The sequence below is a fragment of the Odontesthes bonariensis genome, chromosome 4 (assembly GCF_027942865.1).
Source record: "Odontesthes bonariensis isolate fOdoBon6 chromosome 4, fOdoBon6.hap1, whole genome shotgun sequence".
NCBI lineage: Eukaryota > Metazoa > Chordata > Actinopteri > Atheriniformes > Atherinopsidae > Odontesthes > Odontesthes bonariensis.
In genome coordinates this window covers 27,875,409-27,892,043 of record NC_134509.1, presented here as the reverse complement: position 1 = coordinate 27,892,043, position 16,635 = coordinate 27,875,409, and the positions used below count along the sequence as shown (strand labels likewise).

The following is a 16,635-nucleotide window of genomic DNA, read 5'->3' as shown; positions in this document are numbered from 1 at the left end:
AAAAGGAAAAGCAGTTTGAGGGAAACGAAGTGTAAAACTTGGCTCTGTTCTAGAAGAGTGTAGCAATAAACAACCCGACAGCCAATCGCTCTGTGGGACTCTGTGAGCACAGCACACACTTTGATTCTCAGCTCTCATCCATCACATTTCTGTCCCTGTAGTGTGTCAAATTAGAAACTCACCAGGACTTCCCATTGAGTGCTTCTAGTCATGTTATTGTTAAAGGGACACTCCACCCATTTGCATTAGGCTTTGCATTGTTAGAAACCCAGTCATACTTTTGAATGGTAATGCAACACTCTCTCATTTCCCCCTGAGACGGGAGAAATCAGTATTCACCTCTTTACACTTCCTCCTACAATGACGCAAAAATCGTCATTTTGCGTCATTGTAGGAGGAAGTGTAAGACGGGTGGATTTCTGTTGAGACTACAAGCGCTAGTTCCCACCCTTCAACACCGCCCATAGGGGGGTTGGACCTAATGCGCTAACAGACCTATCACAGATCAGTGCTTTAGACTGGCAGAGAGCTGCAGCTAACTATATATATATATATATATATATATATATATATATATATATATGAGATCCACACTCCCTACCAGTTGGTGGCGGTAATGCTGCTTTAAGTTGTTTGCCAACCGCCAATAAAAAAAACGAAATAGAGAGAGAGCTGCAGCTAACACGGAGGACTGGACTGGGATTTTGAAGAAGATATCGAGCTGGGGCGAATTGGTGGCGTCCTGGAGACCTACTTTAGAATACCTAAAGTCAACTGGAAACGACAGCCAAAGTCTACAGGGCCAAATGGACGTCTTTCTGTAAAGTAAGTTTGTTTTCTTTGTTACTATGTCAAGGAGTACTCTTGCTAACACGCTAACGTGGCATGTTCATTGCACAAATAGCTTGCAGTTATGCAAGCTACTGTGGCACGCTAGGCTCAAATGCCATCACTCACTTTGTGATCAATGCTTTGTCTAGACAATTTCGTCTAACAGCCTACCGGCACTTTCTTGAGTGGGTCCTGCAAGGAGAGAGATTGGGCAGAGGGCATCGTGTTGTGCAGGCTATCCGCCAGAACTACCCAGCTCCAGACGGCCAGTACTGCGGGCGCTCAGGAGGACGCTCAGGAGAAGCTATAGTTTCCTTGTTTTATATTCATTCAACAGTTGTATTGTTTGTAAAGTTATTTAATTAAATGGTTAAAATGTACGTTGTTGTGGTTCTTTCTTAGTAATGTTGCTCCAAGTGTATTCGAGTTATTGAACGACCAACATTTCAGAACTGGAACTACCTAGCTACTGTTACCTCAGATGACAAAACGACAGAATTGTGATCATAGCCTACCTATAATTACTATAAATTATGAAGCATTACAAGTATACATTGCATTATAAGTTTGTTGCAAATCAGTTACGTCCTTCCAAGTTTATGATGCTATTCTAAACTTTGTTGAAGGCAGACAGGAGAGAAGGAGTGACATTTTGTTTTTTCATTCACAAAATAAGAATTCTCATGAACATAAAGACACACAAACAACATTATCCACACTATTAAAAAAAGAGGTATTGACCCTGTGATTGAGTATACAGTAAGGTGCTCGATGGAAGTGCAAACAGGTAAGGCAGTGACATGATTTCCATGTAGCGTAGAGTCGGGTGGAGGAGCTACTACACTCTCGGGGGAGTGGCCTGCGGATCTTGAGCATTGCAATGCACTATGGGGATTGTTGTCTTTAATCCACAAGCACAAAAGTCATTTTCTGCCTTTTCTCGGTCAAGAAGGCACCAAATTAAAAATTTATGCTACTATTCTACTACATATATGGCCCACTTTCAATACATATTCATGTCTCCACTGGTGGAATGTTCCTTTAAGGAGCAACTAGAAATAAGCTGCTTGACTCATTCTGAATGGAGAGTTAAACATGACGACACTTTGCAGGATTCATAAGAGCAAATATATTTCCATAACTGTCATGATGGACAGCAGCCTTGATAAAAAAAACGGGACAATGGTTACGTTGCTACTCACGCTGCTGGGTGCGCTTATCGCTAGCGTTCTTCAGCGGCAAGCAGACGGGACAGTCATGTCGAGTACAATTTTTCCAGTGGGAGATGATCTGTCTGGACGACGCACAGTGAGCCACTGAAAAGCAAAAAAAAAAAAAAAGAGGAGGAAAGAAACACTTTAAAAAAAAAAATCTCATCACCTTATTTGGTTGTCACTAAATGCACAGCACAAAAGATGCAGAACATCCCTGTGGTGGTCATGTTTACCCTACAAATATTCATGAGATGAATTTTGTTCCACATATTCTCCACCTGTGTTGCCTCTCGCAGCATTCACCCTTTGTCGTTATCCAAACATTTGTGGGTCTATGTGTGAAATACTCTTTGAATGACTTAGAGGCACATTTCCTCACTTCATCACGACTGCACAAAAGATGCAACCGAGAGTGACCGACTTGTTGTTTTAGGGAATTGTTTTTACTGGTTTCAGCAATTTTGCCCAATTGCCCAACAAACATTAACACACAATTTTCAGAAATATGAGTTTCCTGGGAAAGTTTGTTTTTCTTAACCAAGCTGAAAACTGCACAGACAGACAAAAATTATACACACACACACACACACACACACACAAAACCCTCTAAACTAAGTGGAAAGAAAGAGCGTTTAACTCAAAGTTCAAAGGAGAGGCACAGATTTCACTGTTAAAAGCTGTAGGATTGGCGCAGTGGAAACGTACTCTTAGCAGATTTCTAAGAGGGCAACTAATTTAATTTGTGGCCTGGAATATATATAGAAGCAGCTTATCAAACAAACAAACAAAAAAAAAATCAACTATGATAGCAACCTGGCACATGTTAAAACGGCCGCCAATACAAGAACTACGTGGCCTCAAACTTCAAGGATTATGTTTAAATAAGCACAATTTAAATTCATTATCATTGAAATGAAGCCAAAGCTACTGGCACAGAGTCAAAGAGGTTATTATGTTAGAGAGAACTGTGTTGTGGAGAACACAATTCTCCAAAACCAAAAGAAAGAAACGAACGAGCATGCAGAAAGCAGAGGGACAGGCTTCCTCACGTTTGACATTCCCATGAAACAGTTCACAAAGTGCAGTTTTCTTCAGCAGATTTACACATTTCCTGTAAAATAAAATGGTGGGCAGCATCCATTCCACAAGAGATCTGCTCAAATTTAAGGAGGTCTTTTATTGTTTGTAAAAAAAAAATATCACACGTCCGAGTGCAGAACAGGTCATAAAGTTTTTAAAAACAAAACAAAAAATAGCAAATAAAAGTAAATAAAATACATTTTTTGACAATGGTTAGGATAGATAAATTTGATTTAGAGGGGACTTTGGCATCGTTTGTGTTTGATTTGTAATTCAACTTTTGCATTCAAGCCCATAAGCAGCAGAAATAGAGCCAAATTTACATGAGAGAAGCTTGAAGGAAAGTTTTCATCACAGGAATGCCGGGGCAGTCACAGAAAAGGAGAGGAAACAACAGAGTTGTTGCAGTTCCTCTGGTTCCTGGTTTGTTGGAACCAATCGATGGAATATATGGATTTATCTTTTTTTTCTTCCCAAATGTAATTTTATGTGAGATAACGTTTATACTGCTTGTCTGGTGTTCCTCTGTAAAGCCATGCCAAAGTCTGTATCTCTGTTGTGTTTAATGCGCAGCCCTGACCCAACTCTTTGGGCTGTGAGGAAACCAGCTGGGCTGCAGACTCGCTAACAACTTCAATACTGTTGCCAACTTGGCAAGATTTTAATTCTCCACAAAATATATATATATATATATATATATATATATATATATATATACACACACTCACAACTCTAGTGACCTTTAGGGAAAACCAAAGTAACTTTACGTTCAGTTGCCAGAACTACCCGATGGTTGCAAGGAGGAGGTGGAAAACTTGCAGTGAGAAAATCGACACTTTGCCGTCTATACACAAGATTCTAGTATATCATCATTTACTTTTCCAGCCATGGGGGATTGATAAAGTTGTCCAGTCACGTCGTCACAACACAGTCTGTGGTCGTTAAACTTTTTTCAACTGTCAGAAAAAGCCGAAGCAGAAACAGTGTAATGCTAATGTTACTGAGGTGTGATGCAAGTGTTCTGAAAGCAGACATTTGGAAAACACTTTGGATTTTCAGCACTAGCCAGAAAATGTCAACTAGATACAAACGCAAAAGGCACAAGTTGTGTCAAATTCACATCACAGCAATTATATACTTTGGTAAAACAACTAAAATGAGGAACCACATTAACTGTTTTCACCCAGACCGCATATCTCTGACTTCATGGAACACGGGCAGCTTCACAATTCAGCCAAGAACTAATGATGCACTTTCAACTTTGTCCTCCAACTCTGAGACAGAACCACCAAATCTGTGGTAACTTTTCATAGATCTATGGACTTCTTAGCTCATCGAGGACCACGGGTTTCTCCAGCTGTTGAAGACCTTGGACTCACATTGCACACGTCACCTTCCAGAAACAGCTATACCAGAGCTCTGCAGCCATAGCATAGCCCAGGTAAAGGCCTCAACTGTCTGTCGATGCGGTGGCTCATTCAGATGCTGAAGTCACAGAGAATTTCTCTACAGAAGACAGTTGTTTGACTAAAAAGACGACGGACTGATCTGCTTGCATTGACTTTTGATGGCCTTTAAATAAAATGAACAAATTACAAGTGATCCTTTCCTGATAGTTCAAGTGTGCTAAAACTCACCCTGGCAGGATTTGCCAGCCTGGCAGTGCGTCATGTGGTTGAGGACGTTCTTCATGGTGCGGCAGTGAGGCAGGGAGCAGGCCCGCACCTCCCCGTTGGCCTGCTCTCGTCGCTGGCACTTGTGTGCATGGAGCAGCAGGACCAGCTGCTGCTGGATCAGCTTGCGCTTCTCCGGGTCGGCTGTGGGGCCTGCCGAAGGCACTGCCACACCTCCGCTGCCGGCCAACGGGAGCATCGCTGCCTGCTGCTGTGGCTGCTGCTGGAGCTGCTGTGCGAATGGCAAAGTAGCAGGAAGCAGCAAAAAGTCAATGTCAAGTTGTCGAGAGGAAACGGTTATCATTAACATATTCATTTATTTACAATGGCATCACAAATATAGCACAAGTCTTAAAAAGGAATGCTAAAGTCTGTCACTTATTGAATCACCTTCACGCTGAAAGCTTTCATGGATATAAATAACAAGATTAATAATACTAAACACATGGCCTATAAGCCTATATATTTATTCAGTGGCCTTTAGGGTTTCCCTGAACCACAATATAAAGATATCCAGACCCAGTTTCAGTAAAAGCTACAGCAACACTTGCAAGACTAATTTTGTGTGATCAGAAATAACTGAAAAATCTTTTTTTATGTTTTAATCATTTTATACTTCTAACTAAAGACTTGGAGGGGGTGAGAATCTGTATGTGTGCTGTGTGAGTGAGTGAGTGAGTGAGTGAGTGACTGGGGAGCCAACGTCAGCCGGTTTGACAGTTATAAAACCACAGGTGGGGACAATTAAAGCCGAGAGGCTCGTGATCTACTCGTGCTCGTCCTGTTCGTGGCCTCCTGTCCTCTCCTTTGCGTCACACTTTGAGGTCTTGGCAAATAATTTTTAAAGAAATGAGTATTCAGACTCTCGTGTGACACCACAGTCCGAAGACAATGACGATGAGTTGTGGAAACAGTAAGCAAAGCTCTCTGGTATTGCAAAGAAGGAGTGCTGTGAATTTCATGCACTGCTCACGCTGTTGCCTAACATTTGCAAATATAAATAGTTTGCTGACTAAACCACAAACTTTAACTACAAGACACTTGAAAGCAACAGCAGCATGATGCATAAACTACACTGGTGAACTACAACGGGTCTGCAAAAGGCACGTCATAAGGAATTAATGAACCAATCGGTCTTCAGAAGTGACTGAAATGACAATAAAATTCATAACATCTGACCGAGGTGCCATTCACTAATTCTACCTACAGTTACAGTAAGCTGAACTTACTGAAACGATATAATATGAGTGCAGCTCTTTGTTACTGACAAATGCTTTGGTAAAAAAAACAGATAGTCTAGCCAACAGAAATGCCAAACTACACGTTTAATTCAAAGGTTAGTATTCACATGAAGGAATATATTATTTTTGGGGGGAAAAAACAAACAAACAAAAAACTTTTCAACAGATTTGTAGATAAAAAAAGAAAAAAAAAAGACATTTGGTCATTTCTATCATTCGTATATGACCAAGTTATTTATTTATCAGCAAAGCAGTCAAGATGGGGAAAAAAAGAAAGAAAGAAAAAAAACTTTTTTTGGTGGTTTTCTCTTTGTGGTATCAAAAGTGGTATTGAGTGGAAGTATTTGTCCTGCTATCAGTACCAAGTCTTAAATCCTACTATTGTGACAACCCTACAATAGTAACAGTAAATAAACTCTAGGTTCAAGTGTGGATAGCTACTATGAGCAAAATCCATATAGGGAATGACAGAAAGAGAGAACCGCCGCGTATTTATGTGTTAACATGTGTAAAAGCACTGACCATATTTGGCACGCTAGTAACAGCGGCCCCTTTGAGCTCATTAGGGAATTGAGACAGGCTGTTGGCAAGGGCAGCCTTGTTCTGGAGCTGCTGCTGAGGGCTTAGTTGCTGGCCCGGTCGCACAGAACCTTGACCATAAGATTGAGCCCCATAAGTGAGACACAGGAGTAATTATAGAGTTTAAGATAGCCCTAATATCGGAGGGGCCAGATTCAGCTCGATGACAGTATTCACACATTTAAAATGAAAACTTGTCATCAGTACAAGTCAGTGGTGGGCGATATGGAAAAAATGTTGTATCACGTTTTTTTTGCACAAAATCACGATTTCGATTTTTTATCACGATCTTCCATCCAAAAAAAAAAAAAAAGACCAATTACAGTAGAGTTAAGTCGAAATGCTGAACCACAGAAGAGCTAAGGAGTAAAAGAAAGAATTTGGCAATCAACACATTGTACTTCAACTGTAAGCCAATTCAAGATGAAAAATAATAATCTAATTGATGACATCGATCTGACACAGTGAGAGTGAAGCAACCGGAAATAGAAAAACGAACCACTGATGACGACTTGACTCCACCTCATGATGCCATTTAGCAACAGATGAGCAACGCTGCATGTTCATTTACTGCAGCCACAGTCACGCACTGCCATCACCAGAGCGCCCTAAAGGAATACTTTTCAACTGTGTAATGTTTGTCACGGTCGCGGTGCATCCCTTTTCTCTTGCACCGTAGTTAGCTTACGAGCTAGCGGTTTCCTCATCCAACCCGAAAGGCGATCTATACGGTTGCTCTAATTTGGTAGATCGCCTGCGATTCTCCATTCTTCCTCGCCAGTCACGGTTTTATATCGTCAGATCGCGCTCCCCTAGTACAAGTCTAAGGTTTAGACACACGTACGCATTCGTTTTGAAGGAGTGAGTCCGTAGTTTTGACTGGAACTGAACAAATCTAAGGGATCATAATCGTTTCCCACCGTTTGCCAGTTACAGCAACAATAGCCGCTTTCGGACTGTAGGAACCTTTGGCAGTTCTAATAACCTTTTAATCCGCGGGGCCGTTTTCTCCCGTGTTCGGACATACAGGAACTCGGGGCTTTCTCCCTTAGTTCCTATAACTATTTAGCTCCTTCTCCGAGGTCGGGTCTTTTCATAGTTCTATAGAACTAATCTAACGGAGGTGTGTGGTGGTCGGTAGCTACGCCCCATGTCATGCTATCACGGCTGAAATGTCTCCTCATACAACACAGACAGAACAGGCGCGTGTTTAATAAGTTAAACTTACACTGGTCTCATTTGTCTGCAGCGCTCTGCTCTCCTTTCTTCCTTCATGAAATAAAAAAGTATTGTCTCCTGACTCTCTCTGTGAGCTCTTCTAGCCTCATATTAGACGCCTGATGTGATTGTCCATGATTAATATCACCATCATGCAGACCATAAACACGATGGCCTCCCCGCTCTCCATATTAGCTTCTTGGTGGTGTTTTTTCTACTTTCCTTACTTTTCCCGTTTTGTTTTGTGTTTGAATGTAGCGCTAAACGGCTAACGGCTAACACGTCACTGAAGCAGACTGCGCGCGACGCATCAGTCCCTATCAGGTCCCGACTCATGTGCGAATGCAGACTGAAACAGTTCCGCTGGGGAAGGTTAGTTATCAGAACGAAATTCGAGGAGGGTAGTTCTGATAACTACTTTCTTAGAACGGTCTGTCCGAAAGCGGCTAATGTTCCAACAAAAAGTTCTGCCACTCCAGTGCCAATTTGTCATTACAAGAAACCCTCTGCCAAGAGAAGAACTACTGTAACTGCGCCAGGATAATTGTGCCTGCTTTTGTCTCAATAAGCCCGGGGATGTTCTGGCACCATGACAGCTCCATATGACACCAGCTTCTGGCATGCAAGACTTCCACTCTCCACTAAGGAATCAATCACGACTTTTTCTTCTCTCCCTCCTCCATTCAAGCCAGTTGCTAAATATTGTACAAGTTAAGCAAATATACATAATCACAACAAAAACAATAGCATTGCTGTGAAAATTATTAAGAAGCCACTTGAAAATGCCTGTTTGAGTTTTGCCCTTTACTGTAAACAAACATTAACATAAAGAGACTGTGAGACAAACTGATCTAAAACTGCTTTTACAGAATTTCAGACAAGAGTTCGCCCATGCTTCACATCCTCTATAAACACATGAGTACACATTTAGATGTGTTACACCAGAAGAAAGACTTTCCTTGTTAGTGCCTTGCTTTACACACTGATTAACTTGCTGGTGCCCTCTCATCCACAGAGCAGGAAACCAGACCAGACTATGCCATGCCAGACCAGGCTGGATCCCCTCTGGCTGTTGACACTGCTCCAACAGACCAGATTAAAAAAGACCCAGCTGAGACGACCAGACACTGGCAGCCTTTCAACACAGCTGAGGGGGAGGACACACACAAACACACCCCCTTCCACTACACTTCCCATTCAGTCCCCACCCGGCACACTCCATACGTCGGCAGACAGAACAGAAGCCAACAATCACCTCACCACTCTGCTGCCAGGCTGACAATTCTGGCTGAGCTGGCTGCCCTCTTCACCCAAAAGTCATCTGTCATTTCAAACGATTAAGTTGTTTACAATACTTGTCTTTTCCCATGTCACTGACAGGGGCAAGCAGCCGCCCAATAAACCAGAGAAAGCAAGAGGGAAACATGCCCTCAGTTTCTGCCTTGCAAATACAAGAACAAAAGGGGCATGTGGTGGGAAGGAGTGACAGCAGCCTCTGGCCAACACCAACGCTCAGAAGAAAAAGAAAGAGATTTACAACCTGCTATTTATGCACAATAAAGCAGCTAAACACACAGCACATGCGATTTTCTCCACTATAGCTGTCACATGATAATCCCAGTAAACCAGCTGAGCCTAAAAACCCACAAACAAAAGGTAGGGCTGTGAATCTTTATGCATCAGAGAGCGCTGTGTGATATGAAGAAAATTTTATATCCTGATAACGATATATATCCAGAAATACTATTTTAACTTAAAATGATAAAAAAAATTATACTGTATATTTATGAAATGAATGGCAATTTCTGAATTTTTGAATGGCAGTGGCGTCTGATTTCCCGGTGTCAGCGGGACTGCTCGTCATAGGGGATGCCTTTGGTTCAGGCTTGTTTGGTGTTTTGTTTTTTTTCTTTGTTTGTGGTTTTGAGGTAGTTTGTCACATCTTCCCGCTGTCGCTGTACTGTTCTTCATGTCATGTCTTTAAGTGATACAACAGATTAGACGTTTTCGAATCGCTAGTAAAAACTTGTTGGCGGCCTGTTTAGCCAATTACCGTTGTCTGGTCGGTGTCTGATTTAAATCCAAAACCACACTATGGAGTTCCGGTTCTCTCTTTTCGGCACCAATTCCTCCCTGGGTTCTGTTTCCATTGTGTTTTACATCGTACTCTCCGCCAAGCTCTTCGCCTCTGCCATGTTGTTGTTTGTATCCGTGCATGCTCCCCTAGCACTGCAGTAAATGAGTCTTTGCGGGTGACGTAAAAATGCTACCGCAAAGTAGTAGAGCTGCTGCAGTTACATTTAGCCTTCATTCATTGTTCATACGTGTAACAACATGTAATTTTAATTTAAAAAAAACAAAAAAAAAACGATATAAATAATAGAGGGCTATATCGTACGGTAGACATTTTTATATCGCACTACGACATATATTCGTATATTCATATAGTCGCACAGCACTAGCATCAGATGATCCTAAGATTACAATTCAATTTAAAATCCATGTTCAATTCAAGACAATTCACTAAAAGAAGGGGTACTTATTTCAGATGGAAAACTGATGTAAGCTTGAAGGCAAATGCCAGTGTGTGCGAGAACATGGTTTATAGATTTATATTTTAAAAGGTTAACCAATGTCTAACACTCTTAAATAGAAATGGTAGCCTAAGGCCATCCATCTGTAACATCTGTTCCTCCATAAATAAATAGGATCCCACGTGAAATTCAAAGAGGGCAATCATAGTGCCCTTACCATGGGATTTGCCATGTGATAAAAACATCTTCTCACTGACTGAAGAGACAATTCAGAAAACTATATCCATAAGGGATCCGAAATGCAGGCCAACCACACGAGATGGTTACTTCAAGAGCAGCAGCATCTGTTATATCTCAGCTCGGGCAGCTTTGGCTCAGTTTCTCAGCGAGCGGAGGTCTTACTTAAAAGTGACATGAAAACTCTGCAGACTATTACGACTCACTGGTCAGAGAATCCTCAGCTCTGGGCATAAAGGAGCCAAAGCAGCAGTGTGCAGATTTTCAAACAATGTTTTTTCACTCAAAAAAACAAGGAAGCGACCTGGTGTGAGCAGGATCTCAGTGCTATTGGTGCACAGCCATTTTCATGTAACAAAGCTCTGCCAATCCATGTACGTTCACTTCTCTTAGTTGGTTCAATGGTCATGCATAATAAGCCCATAAAATGTTTTCCCTCTTTTCTGCCAGGTGACAGTTGTTCAACCCAAAAAGGAACCACATGACATTTCTGACAAATAAAGGTGTGTTAGAGCATGGTTAGACAAGGGGATTCCTACACTGTCTCCACTTCACACAAGTTAAAGATGACCCAAATAAGTGAGCAAAAGCGTGCAAGGTGCAAAAAAAAAAAATAAAAATTAAAAAAAAAAAAAAAAAGTTCGAAAATCGAAATGCAACTATGAAAACAAGACTACTTTGACAGGAATCCTTTAAAAAAATGGTTTGGTTTGAGCGTTTTTTAAGACTTAAAAGACTTTCGATACTTTTAACATCCATCCTCACCCCCCACTCACCAATTACTCATTAAAGGAGAACTGCGGTATTTTCAACATTAAGCCTCTTTTATGAGTCGTCTGCAATGTTTTAGAACCCCCCTCACCGCTTTTTTGAATTTTACTGCTGTCTACGGTATTTGCCTAATTTTGATTCATCTCAACCTGCTTCAGAATGGCAAGTCATATGCATGTCCAAAAAGGTCCGTAAAAGCACCATAAACGTCCGTTTTCAAAATCATCAACTTACTGGTGTGCACTGGTAATCCATATTAAATTTCGTTGCGAAAAGTTGCTTCTGTCGTGTTTTATTTGGCAGCTCGTTCATGCTCGAACTATTTTCTTAGCGGTGGCGGAGTAATATCAATGAACATCCAGTACAAAATGTCACGACAGAAGAATCTTTTCGCAACGAAATTTGATATGGATTACCAGTGCACACCAGTAACCACTCCGGTGAGTTGATGATTTTGAAAACGGACGTTTATGGTGCTTTTACAGAACTTTTTGGACATGCATATGACTTGCCATTCTGAAGCAGGTTGAGATGAATCAAAATTAGGCAAATACTGGAGACAGCAGTAAAATTCAAAAAAGCGGGGGGGGGTTCTAAAACATTGCAGACGACTCATAAAAGAGGCTTAATGTTGAAATAAATGTAATAACTTTTCATCCCAAAATAAAAAGTGCAAACTCACACAACAATGTCGTCCAGAATTGACAAAGTATGACTTCAAACTATTTTAGAAATTGTCAGAGGATAATAAACAACATAATTTTGACAGATTAAGATGTCAGCTTTGACTCATTAAGCACCGTAGGAAGAATGGGACAACATTCAAGCCGAGATACAAGAACACCTCATCAACAAGCTGATAAAGTTTTATCTGCCAGAAGTCACCGGTCTTTTAGATGAATCACTTTAGTTTGTGTCCAATGTTAAAACTGTTCTCACCCACTCTCCAAATCTCTATGCAAATAACAAATCATAACAAGAGACATATTCTGTGTGTGCCTCAATTTCCTGTCAGCTGAACACATGCATGCATGCACAAACACTGTATGTAAAAGAGTGGGAGCATGACTCACCTTGTTCACGTTGCCTGCTTGCTGAGCTGCGCCAAGGGTGGCATGAGCTCCCATCTGTTGCCCTCCCTGGGTAAGTGTCTCTGCCAACGCACTCCCAGTTCCTCCTGGTGCAGTTCCCTGCATTGTCGATCCTTGGTATTGCATACCCGTTACCCCAGCTCCCCGTCCCCTTCCAGCTCCAGGTACGAGACCACCATTCATTACCTGTCCAGGCTGAGACTGCCCGCCCTGAGCTAGGAGTCCAGCATGGCCCTGGCTATTGTTAATCATAGCTTGGTTGAATCCTGTTGTGTTCAAGCCCATAGTTACAGTATTATTGTTGCTGTTCTGTCCTGCAACTCCAGTTGGTGTTCCTGCTTTTTGGGTCTTAGGGGACGAGTGGTTGTTGGGAGAACCCTGGCCGAGTGGACTCTTGCCAAGCGGTGCTCCCAGCTGTGGCCCCATGCCGCCAGGTTGAGGGCTAGCCGAGTTAAGCCCTGTACCTGTGATATTTGAGGTGCTGCCGGGCCGAAGAAGCTCAGAGAGCTGCTTATGCTTGGCAGCTGCATCTGGGACGAGAGATGCTTGGGTGCCACCAGGCCCACCGGCTCCACCGTTTGTAGGCATCCCACCCATCAGACTCAGATCACCTCCATTAGGTATCAGCTCATCTGGAAGGTCATTCTCCAACTCATCCCAGGGAAGAGACCCAAGATCTATGAGAGGAAAGAAACACGAGGTAAATTTCATTAGGTTTTAGACAACGTGACACTGAATTTCTCCAAAAATATTATGTGGAAGGATTTAAAAAAAATGTGTGTCAGTAGGGAATGTACTATCTGCCCACGATCCATCAATTTGTTCTATATTTAAAGCATCAACAGCAGGTGCTACAAACGAAATAAACATCCTTTTGCTCCACAGCTGAACCATTGTCTCAATCAAAATGTTCACTAACATTTTTGTTTATGGGACATTAACAAGTCAACATGCTAACTGCTTAGTACACAGTGGCGTCTTTCCTGCAGCAGACAAACGGCACAAAGCACAATAATAAGAGCATCGCTACTGGCTGACAAGTAAGTGTGACAGCAGAGAGAATCCTGCTGTGCGGGGGAGGAATATTTGTGTCACACCATCCAGAGGTGTGAGCATAATGCTGAGGGCCTAGGGAGCTATGATTTGCTTGAATTCAAGTGATTAAGACAGTGAGAAAAGATGAAGGGGTGTGCATGCACTCGGGTTGTTCATGAAGAAACAATCATTCTCCAGACTCTTGTCCAAACTAGATTGACAAACGAGCACATTTATCATGTGGAGAAGCGTATTTGTATACAGCTGGTGCTGCTCTGTTTTCCCATTCTCACACACACACACACACACACACACACTCTCTAATACAACTATTTTAAATGATACACTCGTTATATGTAGCACTTTTTACCTGGGTGATTCAATATTACCCTGTTGCCTTCAGATGTGACTTGGTTTTCATAAAAAAAAAAAAAATTGTCACAAATGTGCTTGAACAATCAGCAGACTTTTCAGCTCCATTGTAAACCCAACACCACCACTTAAGCCCTTTGTTCCACGAGTTGAATGAAAGGGAATTAAGATAAGCACACATTCATTTTGCTGCCATTTCCAGTCACACTGCTCCTGTCCTCTTGTCTGCTTTCCTTGCTGGAGTTTCACAACAGGCAAGACTCTGGCAGTTTCACCACTCTTAATAAGGCTTTTTATTCTGTCCAAAATCAAAGCTCATTTTACTGAAATAATTTTGTTTCAACATTTGAATTTATATATGCTTTATACATTTTTCAATACTCGACTTTCCACCTTCTACTTCAAACCTCTAAAACAGTCTTGAAGGGATGTATTTGTGCATTATAACATATTATCATTACAGCTGTGGCGTAAAAGAAAAAGAGAACTTATGTCCCAATGTCATTCCCCATTTAATGTGACATTATGAGCATCATCTGACTACCAGTCCACATCAAGTTTATTTTTTTTGGCATATTGTATCCTAAGGAATCTCATTTGTCAGCCAGCAACACAAAATAAACAAGGTGCTAAAGCTTGAGGAAAGGAAGAATGGAGCAATCGTCTACCGTCTACTACTGCTGGATGTCTTCATTGAGATTCAATCAGTGCTCTGCTTTTAATGAGGGCACTTGGCCTGCACACTTCCCTGAGTAAACACTGCCTCTGCCCAAATCTGCTGCGCTAGCTCACAGTCTGTCCCCCGGCATAAAGCAGGCAGGTGCTCCATGTGGAGGGAACTTCTTTTAGGCTCAAGGGACCACCCATCCTTCATTTCCTCATACATCTCAGCCCATCCTGTCTAACCAGTAGCTGTATGGATGCTCTCAGAGCGGCAGTTTTCACATCAAGGCATGACCCCGCATTAATATCTGCTTGGGGATCCACATAGACTGTGACATCCCCACCCCCAAACCTCTTGGCCAAAGACCCAAAGCACAAGGCCAAGTTTTGATTGGGTACTGCAAAGAGTTTATTCGAGGAAATTGACCTTTTCTTATTTTTTAAATATAAATATAACGTATACAGTATATTTTTTATATTTCCTGTGTTTTCTGTTTTGCACAATACATTTCATTTAATATTGCTGCAAACATCCTGATTGAAAGTGCTATGGTAACCACTGAGAAACTGTTCTGTTGTAATTTATATACAAAAGTACCATACCGCGATATATACCGTATACCGTCAGTGGCTCAAATTTTACGGGGGTATACATTTTAGGCCATACCGCCCAGCCCTAATTCAGAGTCCTTTCTGGGAAATGTAGCTACATAAGTTACAGTTACATAATAGGTTAATGTATGCGTTTACATGTTGCCTTAACTATAAAAACAGCAAATCGCAGACATGCCATTTCAACAGCAGAAGGCAAACGATATTATCATACGGGGCAAAACTATAAATCAGTCATTCTACTATATAAAAATGGTGGAAAACATCAATTTTAGTTTCACCTAACAGTTCTCTGACTAGTCGATTGGAGACATTAATGCAGACATCATTGTAATTATCTAAAATAACAGTGATTCTAAGATTTATTGTTAACTCTGCGCATTTATATAATTTGTCTATGCACTATGACAACATTAAAAATAGAAAATTAGCATATAAATTGGACCAGTTTGGATTTGAATGAATTTGATTATGATTGTGTTACAATGAATCGGATTGAATTGGACTGCGTCTTTGAGTGTTTTGAGACGACATTTGTTGTGATTTGGCGCCATGTAAATTAAACTAGACCGAAATTCCTCATGTCCAAAGTTATGCTTTTCCAACGACAATATCTTTCCATTTGATGCAGAACTCTTTTTTTTCAACAGGGTACGTTGCATTTATTGTTTCATATCAGCGTGTACTGACCACATTACTTCTCTAGAAGTAGCAATTTCCACCCCATACTTCCTACATCCCATCCCCCCTCCTCCTCCTCCGAAAATCTGGCTGTGGCAACACATCTCCAGCCGAAAATCTTCCACTGCGAAGTACACGTGTGAACAGCAACTGCAGAAAAAGTCCCGACCAAATTATCTGCATATTTTCTGGCGTTCGGGACATGGAACAAAACCGAGCATCCTCAGCAAGGCACTTATTAAAGGTAACTGGTTAGGTTTGTGCACACTTCTGGTTCTAATAACCATAAAGACAAACGGATATAAATATCTTGGAAAATCTGTTTTACTTCATCGAAACCAAATAAAAAGGAGTCATCTTGCCCCAAAGAGGCCCAATTCAACAACGCAAGCAAGGATGGCAATCACTTGCACTGTTCTGACTAAATTTTGTGATTTAAATCTTTCTAATCTCGCAAAAACAAACATTTTATCTGCGTTAAACACTTTTAATATCACAGTCGTGGTTGACTAATCCTCTGACTGACTGAATACCATTTTGAGAAAACTGGTAAAGATTGCTAATAATTGCCTGAGGTGAGTCAACACACAAAATAAGGAGCCCACCTCCACCCTAGATAAATTTGTGTATCCAGGTCAAGATAAAGAGTCAATCACTTCGAGCCACCTCTAAATTGTTCCTGCAAATCTAGCAATTGCTTTTTGAGTAATCCTGACAAAAACAATCTAAACCAAAAACATATTCGACTTCTCATTCTGGCTGCCCTTGTTTTAATTTTGCCATCAGTCAGTGGGGTTACATGG

At 41.3% G+C, this 16,635-nt stretch overlaps 1 protein-coding gene across 7 annotated transcripts in view; it reads right to left on the bottom strand.

Annotated features, from left to right (window-relative positions):
• The window catches only part of crebbpa (CREB binding lysine acetyltransferase a), a 47,984-nt gene that overhangs the window by 25,101 nt on the left and 6,248 nt on the right, over positions 1 to 16,635 (bottom strand). For 5 of the 7 annotated variants that reach the window (XM_075463810.1, XM_075463811.1, XM_075463815.1 and 2 more), the window contains exons 2-4: positions 12,452 to 13,146; positions 4,763 to 5,030; positions 2,034 to 2,147 (exon numbers count right to left, since the gene is read on the bottom strand). In XM_075463810.1, coding sequence (XP_075319925.1) covers positions 2,034 to 2,147; positions 4,763 to 5,030; positions 12,452 to 13,146 — 1,077 coding nt within the window. Of the gene's footprint in view, positions 1 to 2,033; positions 2,148 to 4,762; positions 5,031 to 6,561; positions 6,719 to 8,512; positions 8,532 to 12,447; positions 13,147 to 16,635 lie in introns of all 7 variants that reach the window. The other 2 variants (XM_075463817.1, XM_075463812.1) reach the window with 2 other exon arrangements.